At 30.8% G+C, this 16891-nt stretch overlaps 1 protein-coding gene across 2 annotated transcripts; it reads left to right on the forward strand.

Moving 5' to 3' along the window:
• The first annotated feature begins 1351 nt into the window (after nucleotides 1-1351).
• On the forward strand, nucleotides 1352-16891 carry LOC145837133 (twitchin-like). Of its 2 annotated transcripts, none has more exons than XM_082944900.1 (27): nucleotides 1352-1512; nucleotides 2024-2183; nucleotides 2677-2742; nucleotides 3300-3472; nucleotides 3906-3995; nucleotides 4196-4241; nucleotides 4639-4793; nucleotides 5054-5287; nucleotides 5690-5900; nucleotides 6575-6738; nucleotides 7549-7678; nucleotides 7952-8100; nucleotides 8510-8657; nucleotides 9363-9509; nucleotides 9778-9921; nucleotides 10467-10624; nucleotides 11058-11205; nucleotides 11402-11503; nucleotides 11906-12109; nucleotides 12435-12622; nucleotides 12905-13019; nucleotides 13459-13541; nucleotides 13875-14067; nucleotides 14818-14939; nucleotides 15257-15431; nucleotides 15843-16004; nucleotides 16403-16891. In XM_082944900.1, exons 1-27 carry the CDS (start codon nucleotides 1426-1428, stop codon nucleotides 16576-16578), a joined length of 3930 nt encoding a protein of 1309 aa, XP_082801026.1. In that variant the 5' UTR covers nucleotides 1352-1425; the 3' UTR covers nucleotides 16579-16891. The 2 variants fall into 2 exon arrangements, with proteins under 2 accessions (XP_082801026.1, XP_082801027.1); XM_082944901.1 differs by having other exon boundaries at nucleotides 3906-3974.

Here is a 16891-nt window from a genome sequence, read left to right on the forward strand (position 1 = left end):
GAAATAAAATAAACAGCAAACAAGCAAAAGATTTAAAGTAGCAGTATTATTTTAAGCAAGAAATTTCTATAATGTAGTTATGAAATTAATGTAGCTTATTTTAAATAATTAGTTTCTATTTAACTTTTAGTCAAATTTTTTTTTAATAATAAAACATACTTTATTTAAAGTATTAGTACTTTAAACAAGCATATATTTATTAATAGAAATTGTAAACAATAGTTCTTGTTTTATGTATTTAATTCTATACATTTGTATTTAAAAATATAAGACCGTTACCTAAACAAAGCTTCTTTATATATCTTCTAATTAAAGAAGTATTTGTTTTTTTAAAATCTTTCGTAAATGTGTTAAAAACTTAAGCCAATTTTTTTTTAGTTTTAATAACTTATCTTTATTCAATATAGTTGTCATAAAGTTTTTATCATAAATTGTATAACTTTACTATTAGCGTCTTAAAGTTTAAAATATTTATACGATTAAGCTTGTAGCCTCAACGAAAACTTGACGTTCTAAGGACGTTTATATATATACATATGATGTAAACCTTAACTGTTTAATAAGCATTTTATTCGAATGTGAAACAGTCATGCTAGGTTAATGTATTTAAGGTGAACTATTACTAATAACTTTTGAAACTACTATGCAACTAATATAGATAGAAACTATATCTTATTTGTTTGTACTTTATAAACTAGTGTCCGATTATAACAACAAAATTTTAAACTAAACTACATAATTTTATTTCTATTTTCTTTTCAATTTAAGTAAATTTTGTTTTATCATTAAAAGTGTTACAAAAATTTTATTTTGACCTACTAAAAACAATCTATTTTAAGACTTTATATATTTAAGTTTTTTTTCGGTTTAACCACAAAAAAAAACAGTTTAATACACTAACTAAATTATCTAATTATTAATAATAAAAAGGACGAAACCGGTCTTAGGTTGTCTCGGATGCTGTTGTTGTTGGTCGTGCGGTGAAGTTCATTGTTTATTAATTAAATTAAGAAATCTTTTAAAAATAAACTTAGTGTTACGGAGTACAAAAAAATAAGCTTTTAAAGACATGTTAACTATACACAAAATATTAAATACATGTACACACGTTATTTAAACAGTTCACATATTTAAAGAAATAGCAAATTTTACTTTTGAGTAAAAAGTCGAGTAAAAGTTGTTTAATTGTTTTATAAATATACAGTATGTTTAAGTTATATTAAGTGAAAAACTATCAATCAAAGTTTATAATAATTGTATTTAGATTAAAATAGTGTTTGAAATTAAAAAAACTTTAAAAACAAAATTTATTAAAACCAGTACTAAACTAGTTATAACTTTTTATAGGGCTGCTGTATAACTTCTAAGTAGCTTAAGTTCAATTAGTTTTCTTGTAAATATTCTCTCACCATATAAGGAGGTCTGATGTCAGAGATCTCAGTGGCCAAGAATGGCCAGGCCACTCTCACTTGTGAGATGCCTGATGACACCTACAAGGGTACCTGGATTCAGGTTGGTATAATTTTCGTATAGGTATTAAAAGTTAATAACTTAAAATTTAGATAAAATTTAATTACCTTTGAAAATTACTTTTTTGAGACAGTCTTATTTTTAACGTTTACAATTTCATTATATGAACTATCATAACATATTTACAATACTTTACAACTTTAAGTTATAGTTTCGATTAATTTACGATTTCAAAACAAAAAAAGCTTAGTACTTCTTTTTTATTTTTTAAGTGTACTTTTTAAACTGATTAAATTCGTCTAATGTATGTTTCTTAGTCAACTTCAAAGTCTTTTAATTAGTTTTTTTAGACTTTGACTAATATTGAAAAATAAAGTGCACATTTTTCCTATTAAACATTTATTAGTTTTTTTATCTGTTTAAAGTTTATATAAAACTAAAGTATATCGGTTTCAAGCAGTTGTTTTGAAAGGTTAATAAGTTATCATAATTTTGTTAAGCTCTGTAATGTACACAAGTAGTTTTGTTTTTATTAACTATCAAAACTCGTTAGAATGGAACTGAGCTAGCTAACAGCGATAGAATCGAAATTGCTCAAAACGGCAAGGAACACACCTTGGTTCTGAAGACTACACTGAAGTCGGATGAGGGGGTCATCAAGTTCAAAAGTGACAAGGGAGATTTTGAGCTGGACTTCACTCTTACAGTTACTGGTAAAATATTTCAACTAAGTAGAATGACTATTATATAAAGCTTATGTAACAACTTGTTTTGTAAAAACATCTCTTTTAAAGAGAAATTAAGGTGTTAAACCAAAAGTATCACTTGTAAGTTACACTAAAGTGTATAACTTTTTTTTTAATACAGATTAACAGAAAAAAATCATTAAGACATTTTAAACATTCTAAATATCGAGACTTCAAACTTAAACTCTTAACAATTTCGACGTAGTTAAAAAAAATTGATAAAATAAACTAATTATTAAAAAAGTTTTGTTTAAATTTTATCACTTAAAACGAACCACCTCACCAAGTTTAAAATTTTAAGTGAACACTATTGTGTTTAGAACAAGCGAAAATCAACGTACAGTTATATAAAAACTTTTAGTTTTGTAAATTAGTGATTTATTCATACATATTACTTTTCTTTATAACTACTATAGATTTCTTAAAACTACAAGTAGATTTTACAAACAATATTCAACAGAGCCACCATCAGTTGACCCAGCTGAATTTGAAGAATGTGGAAAATCACTTGGAGCTATTGCAATCGGTTTGTTAATAGTTTACTAATTATAAAGCTTATATTATTCAAAATGTAGTTTGTCAAAGAAAGTTTACATTTATATGTTAAAATGATTTAAATAATTAGTAACTGGTATTTTAAATTCTACCTAAATTAAACTTTCTAAAATGTTTATTAATTATTTAAAAATCTCACTAATCTTCTTACTGTGCTTTAGTAGTTGAAGTATGATGTCATTAATATTGTAACTATCAAGATTTAAATTTATAAGTTATCTAAGAAAAACTTTAATCTTAAACTTTCTGTTGACTTGTTGAAGATTACATTCTTTAAATACATTTTAACTTTTTAAGACGATAAAAAACTTATTTCATGCTTGAAAGTTTACGCTTTACACTGCTAAATGTTTCTATCGGATTAAATCTTTTTAATTCAAAGCTTATAAACTTACACAACAAATTTAAGGTCAACAAAAACTTTTTGCTCTAATTTATAACTACTGTAATGAATTGTGATGAATAGTGTAATTTAACAAGTTATAGCATCACACTTTTTTTAATAAACGTTTTTATTCTATTGTAAAGGAAGCCCAGCCACGTTGAAAGTGCCGTTCAGCGGCGCGTCACCGATCACAGTGACGTGGAAGTTCAATGACGCGGAGATAAGCAGCGGCGACCACTACAAGATAGAATCAACCGAAACCCTGACCACTCTGGTCGTGGACAACTTTCAGAACACCGACTGCGGAAAGTTCGAGGTCAGTTGTATTGATGAAAATTGTTTATCGTTGTTATCAGGTCAGTTGTGTCGAGGTTAAAGCAAAAATATTATCATAATGTGCTTATATTAAAAAAAAGTTATTTAGTGCTTACACTAAGTTTACATAACGTTTGTTTGTTAAATTATACTTTAAAGTAAGAAGAAAATATGAGCAGGTATTATTTCTTGTCGGCATTTCGATATTTATACGAAAAACTAGCTTTTAAGTTGATAAAAAATTACTTTTATTACTATGAACGAATAACTGTTCAACAATATTCCTGTTAGTTTAAAATAAAAAAAAGTTTAAATTACTTCTTATTTACAACAATTATTTCATTTAAATAAATTTATTACTATATTGTTATAAACTAACAAACTCAAAAGTATATGTTTTTCAATTTAAGTTTACAACAAGTAAATTACAACAGGTTACCCTTCAAAACGAGTTCGGAACCCTGAAAATTCCGGTAGATGTCTCCCTTTCCGAGTCTTCTCAGGTGAACTATGAAGTTGTTCAGGTTCTTACATTCAAAAACTAAAAAAATATTTTTGCCTTAACTAAGTTTTAAAAACAATTGGAGTTTAAGCAAACTGAGTAAAAATAGTTAGATTTTTCAAGCTGTTTATGTGTGAAATAAGAGTTTTAAGAAAAAAAAACATCTGATTGAAAAACACATTTTTTACAATGACATAAATATCAAACAAAGTTATTCTTTAGGTACCCGGAGAAACTATTGAAAAAACTACCACTGTTGAAATGAAAGGTAAAGAATGTTTTTAGTCAACAGCTGAACTTTTCTTAAACCATTGTAATAGAAAAACTATTACATATCTTTCTTTATACAATATTCTATAAAGCGTTTTAACTGTTTAAAAAAGCTGTATAACTTATTCTTTAGGAAAATTTTAAACCTTACCATTCAAAATAGTTTTTATAGATACACTTAAACTAAAATTAAACATGAATAAATTTGACAAAAAGTGTTTCAAACAAAACAAGGTTGAAATTTTCAACGCTTGTAAGAAGTAACAGTTCGAGTTATCAATAAAAAAAGTATTAAACTTTGTTGGTTAAACTCATATACTTTTTAACAGTGAAAATAACTAGCGTACTTTTAGTTAGTTGTCGAAGAGTTTAAATAAAAAAATATATATTTCCAGTGACTGAACCACCATCGAAACCGGCTGGCAACATCAAGTTCAACAGCATGTCCGAGAACAAGTTCAGCATCGGTCTCATGATGACTGGCACGCCCGAGGGAGTGGAAAACTACTGCGTTGAGAAGAAGTACGACGGTAAAGACAGCTGGATGCAGGTATGCAGGATCGTTTATCAACTATAAAAAACTCTTTAAACCAACAAAATTAACTTACATGTTTTCTGTGTGATGCAAAAAGGTTTGAAAACTCTTACAAAACGATAAAAGTTGATTAAAACATTAAACTGAAGCAAAATTTACAAACCAATCTCAAATTAAAAAAAAACCTTCATATAGAAATAGCAAATAAAAACCAAGTTTATGCACCAGACCTCCACTAACTAACAAATTCTAAACAAAATAAACTGAAACAACAGTGCGCCCTCTTCATGCCCGACGAGGCCAAGTCCGTCCAGATCAAGAACTTAAAAGCCGGCGAGAAGCTGACGTTCCGCATCAAGGCGATCAACGAGCTGGGAGAGTCGGAAGCATTGGAGTCGCGATCGATCACCGTGCAGAAGGCGGGAGATCCCCCGGTGCTGGACGCGGCAGCTCTCAAGAAGATCGGAAACGAGATCAGGTTGAAGGCCGGAAAGGAACTCAGCCTCAAGGTGAGTGTTTATGACATGTTTAATATGATTTAAGTATTAACCTTACATGTTTTGTTTGATAGTTTTCCGTTTTTTATGTATTCGATCAGCGGTTTTTAAATTATTATAAAAATATCACAAAAGTTTTCAAAAAAAGAAAAACTGTATGCTTTTACCACATAAACATTATAAACAAACTCTCATTATGGATTATTGTTCTAAACAGCATAAGGAGAGAAAAGGAACAACAACGAAGTTTTTTGATCATAAATCAAGTAGTGTATTTATCAATATAAATACAGTTTTCATTACAAACAGTTTTAAATAAAACTATTATTAAATACTGTTTACTACTTTTAAGCTGTAAAAGTTCTGAGAAAAACAATTCAGATTTTGAAAATAAATTTAAAACCTCTTTCACAGATTCCCTTCAAAGGATCACCGCAGCCGGTGGCGGCGTGGACGAAGAACGGCAAGAAGATGGCGATCAAGGGCAGGTACCAGGCGAACACGACGGAGAAGGAGACCGCGTTCAAGGTGTCCAAGCTGACGGGGGAGGACTCCGGCGAGTACGTGCTCAACCTCAAGAACAAGGAGGGGGCCAGCAGCCACACCTTCAAGCTCATCGTCGTCGGTGAGTCGAACGGAAAACGTTGTCATGACATAAAGTTTTGTTTGTTTTACTGTGTCACACTATTACGTGCAACTATTCAGTTTTTAGTTTGCGTAAACTGTACAGTGTATATTGGAATAAAATTTGAACTGTTCGTATTAAGTTTAGCACACACCCATTTTACTTTATATTATAAATAATTTTTATTAGTTATGAAAAATTGTTAATACACAGTTTCATCGAGTATTGTTACTGATAGATAACTACTGATTTATCTTAAAGCTGTCTTAATTTGTCACGAAGACATTGCAAGACTTTTTCGTTTCAAAATTATTTCTAGGCCTATTATTATAAGATTTATTACTTATTGCAGTACAACCATGTTGTTTAAAGTGTTTACAGAAATTTAAAGTTAATGTTATCATATATTATTTTTATCTTTTTTCTAGGTACTTTGTGAGCAGCTGATTGAAAATCAGCAAAAATTTTAACTTAACAAATTTAAGTGTCGCAGAGGTTTATCTAAGCAAGTTTATATAAGTAAAAAATAATTTTGTTATATACTCAGTAAAAAAAGTTAGATTCTACATAAAATGTAGAAAAATGACCAGCACTTAAAGTTATCTTAATACAAAACAAGTGATATAAAATAGTTTACGAAGTTTGAACACTTTCTATGGAATTTTGTCTCGCAGACGTTCCCGGACAGCCACAAGGACCGATGGAAATCTCTGACATTTCAGGATCTGAGATGACGATCACGTGGCAACCGCCGAGACACGACGGTGGCAAGCCCATTGTGCAGTACATCGTCGACAAGAAAGAAGAAAAGCAGAAGGACTGGAGCCCAGTTGCTAAAGTAAGAATGTAAAACAAAAGTTAAAAAGCTTTGAAGTTTGTTTTTGTTTTAGCACTCTAAGTGATGTTAGCACCTTACTTTAAAATCAAAACACAAATATCTTGTTTAAACTAAAGCTATTTCTTTCTTTGAAAGAAATATTATAAACTGGACAGAGCGGTTTTCAAATTAAGAAAATAAAAACTGCACGTGCACTTTGTAGTGACGTAATAACAAAAAAAGCGCTGATTTATTAGAAAAACCTTTATTAAAATATTGGCTTGTAGCATAATTAATGTTTAATTTATGAGATTTGGTGACATAGGTTTTAAGTATTTTTACTGCACTTAGCGGTTTCTAGATTCATTTTAAGTATAATTTTTACTTAACATGCTTCTAAAAACCTTCTGATGAAAGTTTTGCAAATATTAATTTTCAAACTGCAATACAAAACTAATAATCAAATTGGATTTAAACTCAAATAACTTACTATTTCCAATAAGTTTTGTGTTTTTTTTTTTGCAACTTGGTTATGAGTTTATAGCATTTTACATAAGCACATAGACAATTCATTTTTTGAGTAAACAGAATCAAATTAATAGACTTAAAAAAAAAGACAATTAACTAATAAAAATTAATCTAAAACTGCGGTTATTCATAAAGAAAAAATAGAAGGATTGGAGTTGCTAAAGAAAAATAAATGTAAACTTTTTATTAGTTAAGCCCATTAGCATTGTATAATTACTAAACGAAAACCTTTATAAGTTTTCGATAAACATTTAAATTTTATTTATAAATTCCTATGCATGTTATAACTGAGTCATCACGCAGGTTGAAGGAGAAGTGACAACTTACACGGTGCCTCAGCTCGTGAAAGGAGGAAAGTATTCGTTCAGGGTGAGAGCAGTGAACGAGGAAGGTGAGAGTAAGGCCCTGACGTCTTCACCAACCGTCGCCAGCGGTAAGACGATAAAATTGTACTTGAAAACGTTTATAAACAGTTTTTTTTAAAACTTGCATGTCTTTTATATATAACACTTTATTTAACATATAACATGTACGTTGAAACTGGTAATTCAAAAGGTTTTGAAACAAATCATACGCTTTTTATTGAGAAAACTTAAGATTTAATTAATCATTTTAAACTCAGAATCATCTGTTACTGTTTGTATGATGTAACCTGAAACTTAAAAAACAGACAAAACATTAGTTTACTATCAAAAAAACAAAATAGGACCGCCGGGACCTTGCGGAACCCCCAAGGCAGCCGACATCACCTCGAAGGGGATGAAGTTCACCTGGACGGTGCCGGAGAACGACGGAGGAAACGAGATCACCGGTTACGGTGTGGAGTACCGCGAGAACCAGGGAGACTGGATGCTGGTTTGTTTCGAATTGATTGGTTATAACAGATTACTGAGAAAGTTAAAAACTTCACTGTTATTGATCACTCATAAAATTCAAAAATTTTTGTCATCATAATTGTGTTCACTTTTATGCTTAAAACTATTAGCTTAAAAAACATTAGTTGGCTACATGAGTCTTATAAGTTATTATTAAAAATGAAAATTATACATTCTTATCTTTCTAGTACAGGTATTTGAAATTAATTAAACTTTTTTTGATTGTTTATGATGATATTTAAGAAGCATTTAAGCTCTGACACAACGTTATATATTACCTGTTCATTGAATGATTAAATTAGATGATTTGTAACCATTGTTTTACTTAGAAGAAAAACTTTAATTATCAAAAATTATATTTACTTTCATTAAATTATCACATTTTTTAGGTCATGAAAGACTACATTGATGGTCTCACCGCCACGTTGAAAGACCTTCACGAGGAAAGTGTGTACGAGTGCAGAGTTTGTGCCAAGAACTCAGCTGGTAAGGGAAAATACTGCGAGTCGGCTCCTACCATGGCCATGGATGCACCAGGTTTGGTTTTGTTGTGGTTTTAAAAAATACATCTTAAATGTTTTTTTTCTTAAGGTATACTTGTTTCAAAATCGGTTCTGAAAAGTAGGAAAAATGTGATAAATTTAATCATATCTGGTTTTATTGTTTTTAAAGCTATTAAACTCAATTATTACTGCAGCACTTTGTTTCGTAATCACGCCTGCAAGTAGTCTGAAATTATTGTACCAAATTCAAAATTCATGAGTTTCCAAGTCAAAACACTTAATTAATTTAAATTGTTAATTGGATTTGGCAGATAGGCATAGTAAAAGTTAAAGGTCTCAGTTTCAATTAAAATAGTTTGTAATTTAAACTGTCGGTTCAAAAGTTTATTTGCGAGTTATGTGTTATATTTTATAATTTTTAAAGTTAATCATATTTAGGTTACTATTTTTAGTTTGTTTGTTGAAAACTTTTTTGAATTGGTTTCTTCAAAAAGAGGGAAATATATATAATTTGACAAAAAGGTCTGAGTTTAACTAAGTTCTTAGCTTTATAGTCAGAATAGTTTTAGCAATTGGTTTAATGGTCTTTAGTATGATTAAGTGCAGCTCATTCTTAAAATTTGTAAAAAGTCCTAACAATATTACTACTTTAACTTTTAAGTCAAAGTTTTTTTATGTAAACTTAATATTTTAAAGAAAATTAATAAAAATATTAACATGAATAATAATATTTCAACAGAGCCACCAGTGCTTGACAACCAGTGCCGAATTCAGTACAGCGAACCGATCAGTCTCAACGCCGGGGAAGACCTCGTGTTGAAACTCCCCTGCACTGGTATCCCAAGACCCACCGCAAGCTGGACATATGGAAAGGACGAGATAACTGGTAATTTTATGACATTATTAATGTTTTTATAATTAGCAGAAATATTAATTTAAAAAGATGTGCATAATAAAAACAGCCATAAGTTAGAGTTTCGCAAATTAACTGAAACAGAAACTTTAATTTTTGTATAAATATTTATATTTGTATTTAACTTTTATAGAAACATACAACTTATTTTATAAATTTTACTTTTAAGAAATATTTAAATTAGATACCAGTATTTAAATTATAAAAGTTTAATTTTGATAGTATAACTTTAAAATTTTAGACGCAAGAGCATCTACCTCAGCTGAAAAGGGATACGTGTTGCTCAAGCTCGAGGAGCTGAAGAGGAGCGACTCAGGAACTTACAACGTTCTTATCGAGAACTCTGAAGGCAAAGAAACAATGAGTGTCAACCTTAAAGTTCTTGGTTAGTAAAAAATGATCATTTGGGTATTGATTTACCTAGATAATGAGTTTCAGAAGTCTGTAACCTTTTTTAAAGCTAAAATTGAAGCCTAAACAGCTTTAAGAAATAGTTTTTGATGCGTGTTAGTAAACCAAAACTTGTAGGTATTTAAACTTGTCATAATAAATTTTTACTTACAAAAAACAGTCAATTGTATCTATTGGTATTACCTTTTTAAATTCTCAACACGTACAGGTTAAATAACAGTTTATTTATTTGTAATTACTTGCTTAAAGTTTATAATAATTTGTTTTTAATATTGTTCTTGTTTTAAAACTTTGTTTTTCATTTTCGGTTATTAAAGTTTAACCTTTTATATATTTAGTTTCTAAGATTCATATGAGGTAACAGTTATCTAAACCTTGATATTAATAATGATTGATATAAAGCTGATATACGTATACCTCTGTCTACAAAAAAAGTTGTATTTGCACAAGTTATGTACGAACAGTTCTTGAAAACATACTTATAAAAACCATTTTGAACATCTTTAAACCAAAATACAGATGTTCCAACCGAGGTTCAGTCACTGAAGGCTTTCAAGACATCGTCCAAGAACATAACTGTCGGATGGCAGCCACCCAAGGACGATGGTGAATCTACTCTCACCGCTTATGCGATTGAAGTTCAGTGCGTGCAAGATGAAGCCCATGAGTGGATTAAAGTTTGTGAAATTTATAATAAAAAATTTACTGCAGTAATTAAAAACTAGAATAGAGAACTTATATAAGATTATAAAAATTTTCATTAAAAAATAAAACAGAACTTGAATTATCACTTATAACAAGTAAAATAAGTACAGTTTACTCACTAAAAATTAACATGTGTAATGCAAATAAATGTTCAAATAACTTAAAAAAAAGTGTAGCTTTTTAACGAAAACTTTAACTCAAACATTTATCATAAAGTTGAAAGAAGTTTAAATTTTTCGTGTTTTAAAAAAGACTTAAACCAAGTCATTGTTTAGTTAAACGAAGTCATTTTATAGAATAAAATATATCATGTACAACACAAATAAGTATTGAATTAATTAAAAAGCTTAAACATGAAATAACCTTTTTTAACAAAATTTTTGATGAATATCATTTATAACACAGTTGAACAAAGTGTTCCCGGGTGAAGATCTGAAGTCTTCGTACGATGTGAAGAAGGGAAATTCGTACATCTTCCGTGTTTACGCAATAAACATGCTCGGTACATCACCAGCTGCCACCACTGAAGCCATTCTTGCCGACGACAAATTCAGTTGGTTTTATACTAGAAATTTATTTTAGAGACAATAACAAAACATATACAATTAGTTTCTTTAGACTTAGACATTTCTCCTGATTATTCTTTAAAAACTAAAGACCAGCTTACAGTAAGCTGTATTGAAAGTAGTTAAAAATAAACAACTTAGCTGTATTTTTTTATGATGCTTGATATTAATTTAATTAAACAGAGCCACCAGCAGCAGCGGCAGCACCGGAAGTATCAGAAGTTACCAGCAAATCCTGCGTGCTCAACTGGACTCATCCCAACGACAACGGCAGTCCTATCTATGGTATATTTTTTATTAAATATTTTTTATTAAAGGAGTTAAATTTACTTTTGTAAGAAAATTATTCTAAAATAAGACTTTTGTACTGTGTGTTAAAAAACAGTTTTTAAGACTCTTCATTTGTGCTACTTGAACAAAATAAAACTACTAAAACAAAAAATGTTAGATTCTACAAAACTTTCTATATACTTAACTTTTTAATATATGTTTACAATGAAATTAAAAAAATTTTTAAATCGAAAAAGTTGTTCAAAAAAGTTCTTCAAGGTCAAGGTCCGTTACTGTTTTACCGGATGTGCCTTATGTATTTATATGTTCTACGACTACATGGTCGAGTCAGTCAAAACGTTCAAATTTACACCACTTTTTTCTCTTATGTTTCTTACACATAATTCATACAACCAGGTTACATGGTCGAGTCGAAGAGGGTGGGCAGGCGCAACTGGGTGAAGGAGTTCAACGGGAGGCTGGTCGAGGAGGTGACCAAGTGCATGATCAAGAACCTGCACAAGGGAGTCGAGTACGTGTTCAGGGTGATCGCCGCCAACGAGGCTGGGTTCGGGAGGCCCGGAGCAGAGAGCCGGGTGATCATCGCGCTCGAGCCTATCCGTAAGTGAGATTTGTGGTATAAATGTCAAAAATAAAAAAAAACTTTTTGAATCATATAAACAAAGCAAAATAAAGAACTATGTAAAAGTTTTTATGATATTTGTTAAACTTGGTACTGTAGTACTCGATGCTTAACTACTAAGCGAACGAAACATGTTTATTATAAATTTAAACACTACTTTACATTAATTTAAAGTTTGATGTCAAAATATAAACTTGAAACATATATAGAGCGATACATATGTGTAAACATACCTTAATAAAACTTAAAAAAAAGCCAAACGTCAAATAACTTCAATCTTACAACTTGTGTTTGTCATTACAGCTCCGGCACCGACGCCGACCGACTTCGTGATCGAAGACATCACGGACCGCACGATCACGTTCACGTGGAAGGACGGAGAAGGTCTCGAGAGGGACAAGCTCCACGGATACGTCATCCAGAGGTTGGGAGAAAGGGAGGAGAAGTGGGTCACGTGCAACCGCGTACCAATCAGGGGCAATCGCGCTTGGGTTAGTTTAAACTTTAGTTTTTATAAGTAAGAGTAACTAACATATAATTTTAGTGTTAGATGTAGTTTTTCCATACTTTTACTCATTGTAAAGTAAGTATATCAAACAGATTTTTATAAAAAAAACCAAGTTAATTAAAAAAACTGTTGTAAACATGAACAATAAACTAATCAAAATACTTTAGTTAAAGTAAACATTTTTATAGCCTGAACACTAGTTTTTTTCACTAAATAAATTTTTTTTGTTAAACTAATTTTTATATTTTTTAATTCTTCGCCACAGTTGACTGAGTTCAGGACAGGAGAAAAGTTCAAGTTCCGCATCTCAGCGTTGAACGAAGGAGGATTGGGAGGTTTCTGTGAAATTCCGGACCTCGTCGAAATTCGCCAGCAACACTGTTTGTTTTGTTATTAAATTAGATTATTTAAAACAACTTAATTTTTCACAATATCTTTAAAATATATTATTTACAACAAACTGTGTTTTAGTATTTAAAATAAAAACAATGTTCGTCCATAATTATTGGTAGTAGATTGTATTTATTGATAGTAAAATTTTTATTTATATATTAGAGTTATTTTGATTAAAAAAACAACGGTAGTTAACGTATTTAAAAAAAAAATTAAAATCAAGGTATAAGTATGCTGTTTAAAGAACATACATTCTTACATAAGTTTTTGTTGTGCATTTTAATTAAAAAAACCAACCCAGACTGTATTATATAAATTCAATTTTATGTTTTGATATGTAAAAAATATGATACGGAGCTAAACCTAATAGTTTAAATTTTAAACCAATAGGCTTTAATAGAACTTATTTTTTTATATAATATACAGTTATGCCTGTTGTTGAGTTGAAAACTGATCCAGTTGTTCATGTCAGCGCCGGAGGAACTCTTAGATTGTCTGCTTTTGTTTCAGTGAGTTATCATTTGATTTTCATAAAAAACGATTTATTTGCGATTAAACGTGTATATTAATTTTATTGTAAATAACTAAGTAAACTAGTTCAAAAAATTTAGCATACTTTTTACCTGCTTGAAATTATTTTTCACTAAAAAATCTTAAAATTATTTGTAGGGTTTCATAGACAAACGATTTTTTACGGCCATCAATTACTTTGTTATTATTTCATTTATTTCAATGCATGTTAAGAATCATTCAGTGCATACGAATTAGTTTTAAAGATAATATTTATCATAACTTTACTAAAACTTCCATTAAAACTATTTTTTCCAAACCGCTCTCCACAGGGCAAGCCGCAGCCGCAGATCAAGTGGAAGAAGGACAAGATCGACCAGGAGAGGAGGGGAGCGACGAGGTACGCCGACGGGATCGCCCACCTCAACGTGCGGTACCTGAGCAAGGAGGATACGGGAACGTTCGTGCTCACGGCCGCCAACAAGAGCGGCACGGTCAGGAAGGAGATCAAGGTCATCGTGCACGGTTCGTTTGTTCTTTTGTGACGTATTGCGCGAATTAAAAAAAATAAATAACCATGTAAAAGTTTATCAAAGGTGATATTCAAGAGTATTTTTGTTTATGATTCAAAAACAAACTATGAGAACTAGTTTGCTCAATTTAGTATTATACTGCTTGTAAGTTCTGGTGAGCCAAGTTTTTTAGGTTTAATGAAATTAAGTAAGTTGCTTATGTTTTAAGAAGAGTTAAAGTTTTAAAACTTTATCTTTTGTGCAATTAATGCACGGTTCGATTGTTCTTTTGTGACGTATTGCGTGAGTAAAAAAATAAATAATCATGTAAAAGTTTATCAAAGGTGATAATCAGAAAGTAATTTTGTTTACGATTTAAAAATAAGCTATGAGAACTAGTTTGCTCGATTTAGTATCAATATGCTTGTAAGTTCTGGTGAGCCTTGTTTTTTAGGCGAAGCACTGTTGAATAAAATTAAGTTAATTGCTTATGTTTTAAGAAGAGTTTAAGTTTTAAAACTTTGTTTTTTATTGCAATTGAAGAAAAACAACTACTAAGCTATTAGTTTAAGAGGAGATAAGAACTTCTTTGATGACTATTTTAAAATAACTGTCAATAAAAAGCAGTTATAGAATTGTTTCAAACTTTTTGTCGTAAGTTATTTAAAATAAAACTGATAAAAACTTGATTTAAAAGTTTATTAAACGTATAAACCTCAAAAATCTCTCTAATTTAAACTAAAATTGCTAAACAATTTCACAGACACTCCAGACCCACCATCCAACATCCAGTTGGGAGACATGAACTCGGATGGAAACCTTCTCCTCAAATGGGATCCTCCAGCAAACGACGGTGGAGCCCCTGTGAAACACTACTGTGTGCAGGTAAGCATTTTAATCTTGTATAAAAATAAAAAATTCTGCTTGCTAAAACAACTGAGCAGATAAAAACTACGCTTAAAGACTCCAGTATTTCAACAAAACTACTGAACAAATTAAACTTCTGTTAGAATATTTTTGACTGTTTAAGTTATTTGTACAGAAGAACATATTAGTTACCCAAAAAAAAAAATAAACATAGATAATCCTTTGTTGGACAATAAACTTAATAATAATAATAATAATAATTGTATTAATTACACGAATTTACTTATAAATAAAAGTGTTCAATCTAATGCAATTCTAAATTTTAATTCAATCAGATGAGCGATGCGTACTTGAAGTTCCAAACGGTTCAAGACAAGGCGGCGATGAACCAGTGCATGGTGAAGGACTTGCGACCGGGAGCGACGTACTACTTCAGGGTGTACGCTGAAAACGAGCATGGCAGAGGGGAGTACGCCCAGTCCAATCTGCTGACTGTCGTGCAAAAATGCGGTGAGATGTGCACACTTTGTTTTTTGCAGTAGTAACACTTAATTACGAAAAGTTGTGTGCGCAGACATATTGTTTAACTACGGCTTGTTTTTTTTTCAAAAACATAAAACGTAGCTTTAGTTTAAAAGATAAGATGTTTGGAAGTTTTACAACAAATTTTTTACCGTTTTTTTGTTCAATAAAATTGTACAAGGTTGTATCTTAGAATCTATAATTTTACAATAAAAAACGTATGTCAGAGTCATTTTAGTGCAAAAGTTACAATTTACCTAACTTATTAGGAAAAAAAAAATTACACATTCATAAAAAACAACTACTTCAAATTCAATGACTGTATTGTTAAAAGGTGTTTTACTTTTTAAAAAATTATAAAAAACAACAGTTATTTTAATTAACTAAATTAAATTTCAGAGCCTGTGTACATATCACGTCCGAAATGGAACCGCATGGACACGAGCAAGCCGGCCGGGTTCAGCTTGATGCTGAAGCAGATCCAGATCAAGGAGAGAAGGTCGGCCAAGTTCACTTGCGCGGTCATCGGAAGGCCCGAGCCTGAAATCGAGTGGTTCAAAGGTCAGTTCGCTGCTGAGTTTTTGGAAAAGTGCTTGTTGCTTGAAAGACTAAGCTCTTTTCTAATATCCATAACACTGCTAAAGCAGTTTTTACTAGGACATTTAGTTATAAGTCTTTTTTGAAAGTACTTTTAAGTCTATACTTTCGTTAGGTTAAAAATTATATACCGCACAAATTTTGACGTCATGAGCTTAAGTTTTGATGGTATCAAACTAATTTTCTAAAATGTATCTAGTAAATTTTTGGTTTATACATACTCAAAGAAATTTGTTTTTGAAAAAATTTACAAGCCTTTTCTGCTTTTTAACGGCTTATCAAACTTTGTTTAAACAAAATAACAGTTTTCGTTTCAACAAACCCAGTCTGATTTTGAACAAACACTAACATTTTTCATCCAGACAACAACAAGATCAAGGCGAACAACAAGTACTCGATGAAGAACGAGCTTGGAGTGTGCTCCCTCATCATCAACAACTGCAGGGCGAGGGACTGCGGCAAGTACAGGTGCATCGCCAAGAACCCGACAGGGGAGGCCACCTGCGAGGCCAGCCTCATGGTCTACCCTGACAGTTAAACTGTTTGTGAAAATTGGAGAATTTTGTTTGGAAACACTAAAACGTGCATGCTGTTTTGAAGAGACACAAGTCGAGTCTACGCATCCATTTATGTTGTTGTTTTTTCACTCGGGCTAATTGGTGGTTGGTTGGTTCGAGTGGTTGTTTTTGTGGTAGTTTCTTGTTGCCTATTTTCATTTCTTTCTGCTGTGTTAGACGCAATAAACTTTTTCTCTGTTTCGCATACTTTTTTACGTTTTAAATGTTTTTGAGATTGTGAGCTCGCAATTATGTCTGTTATTTTTTCGCCCATTAAAATAAAAACGTACCATG

This window comes from Thalia democratica, chromosome 5, assembly GCF_965202585.1.
Source record: "Thalia democratica chromosome 5, ktThaDemo2.hap1.1, whole genome shotgun sequence".
Taxonomy (NCBI): Eukaryota; Metazoa; Chordata; class Thaliacea; order Salpida; family Salpidae; genus Thalia; species Thalia democratica.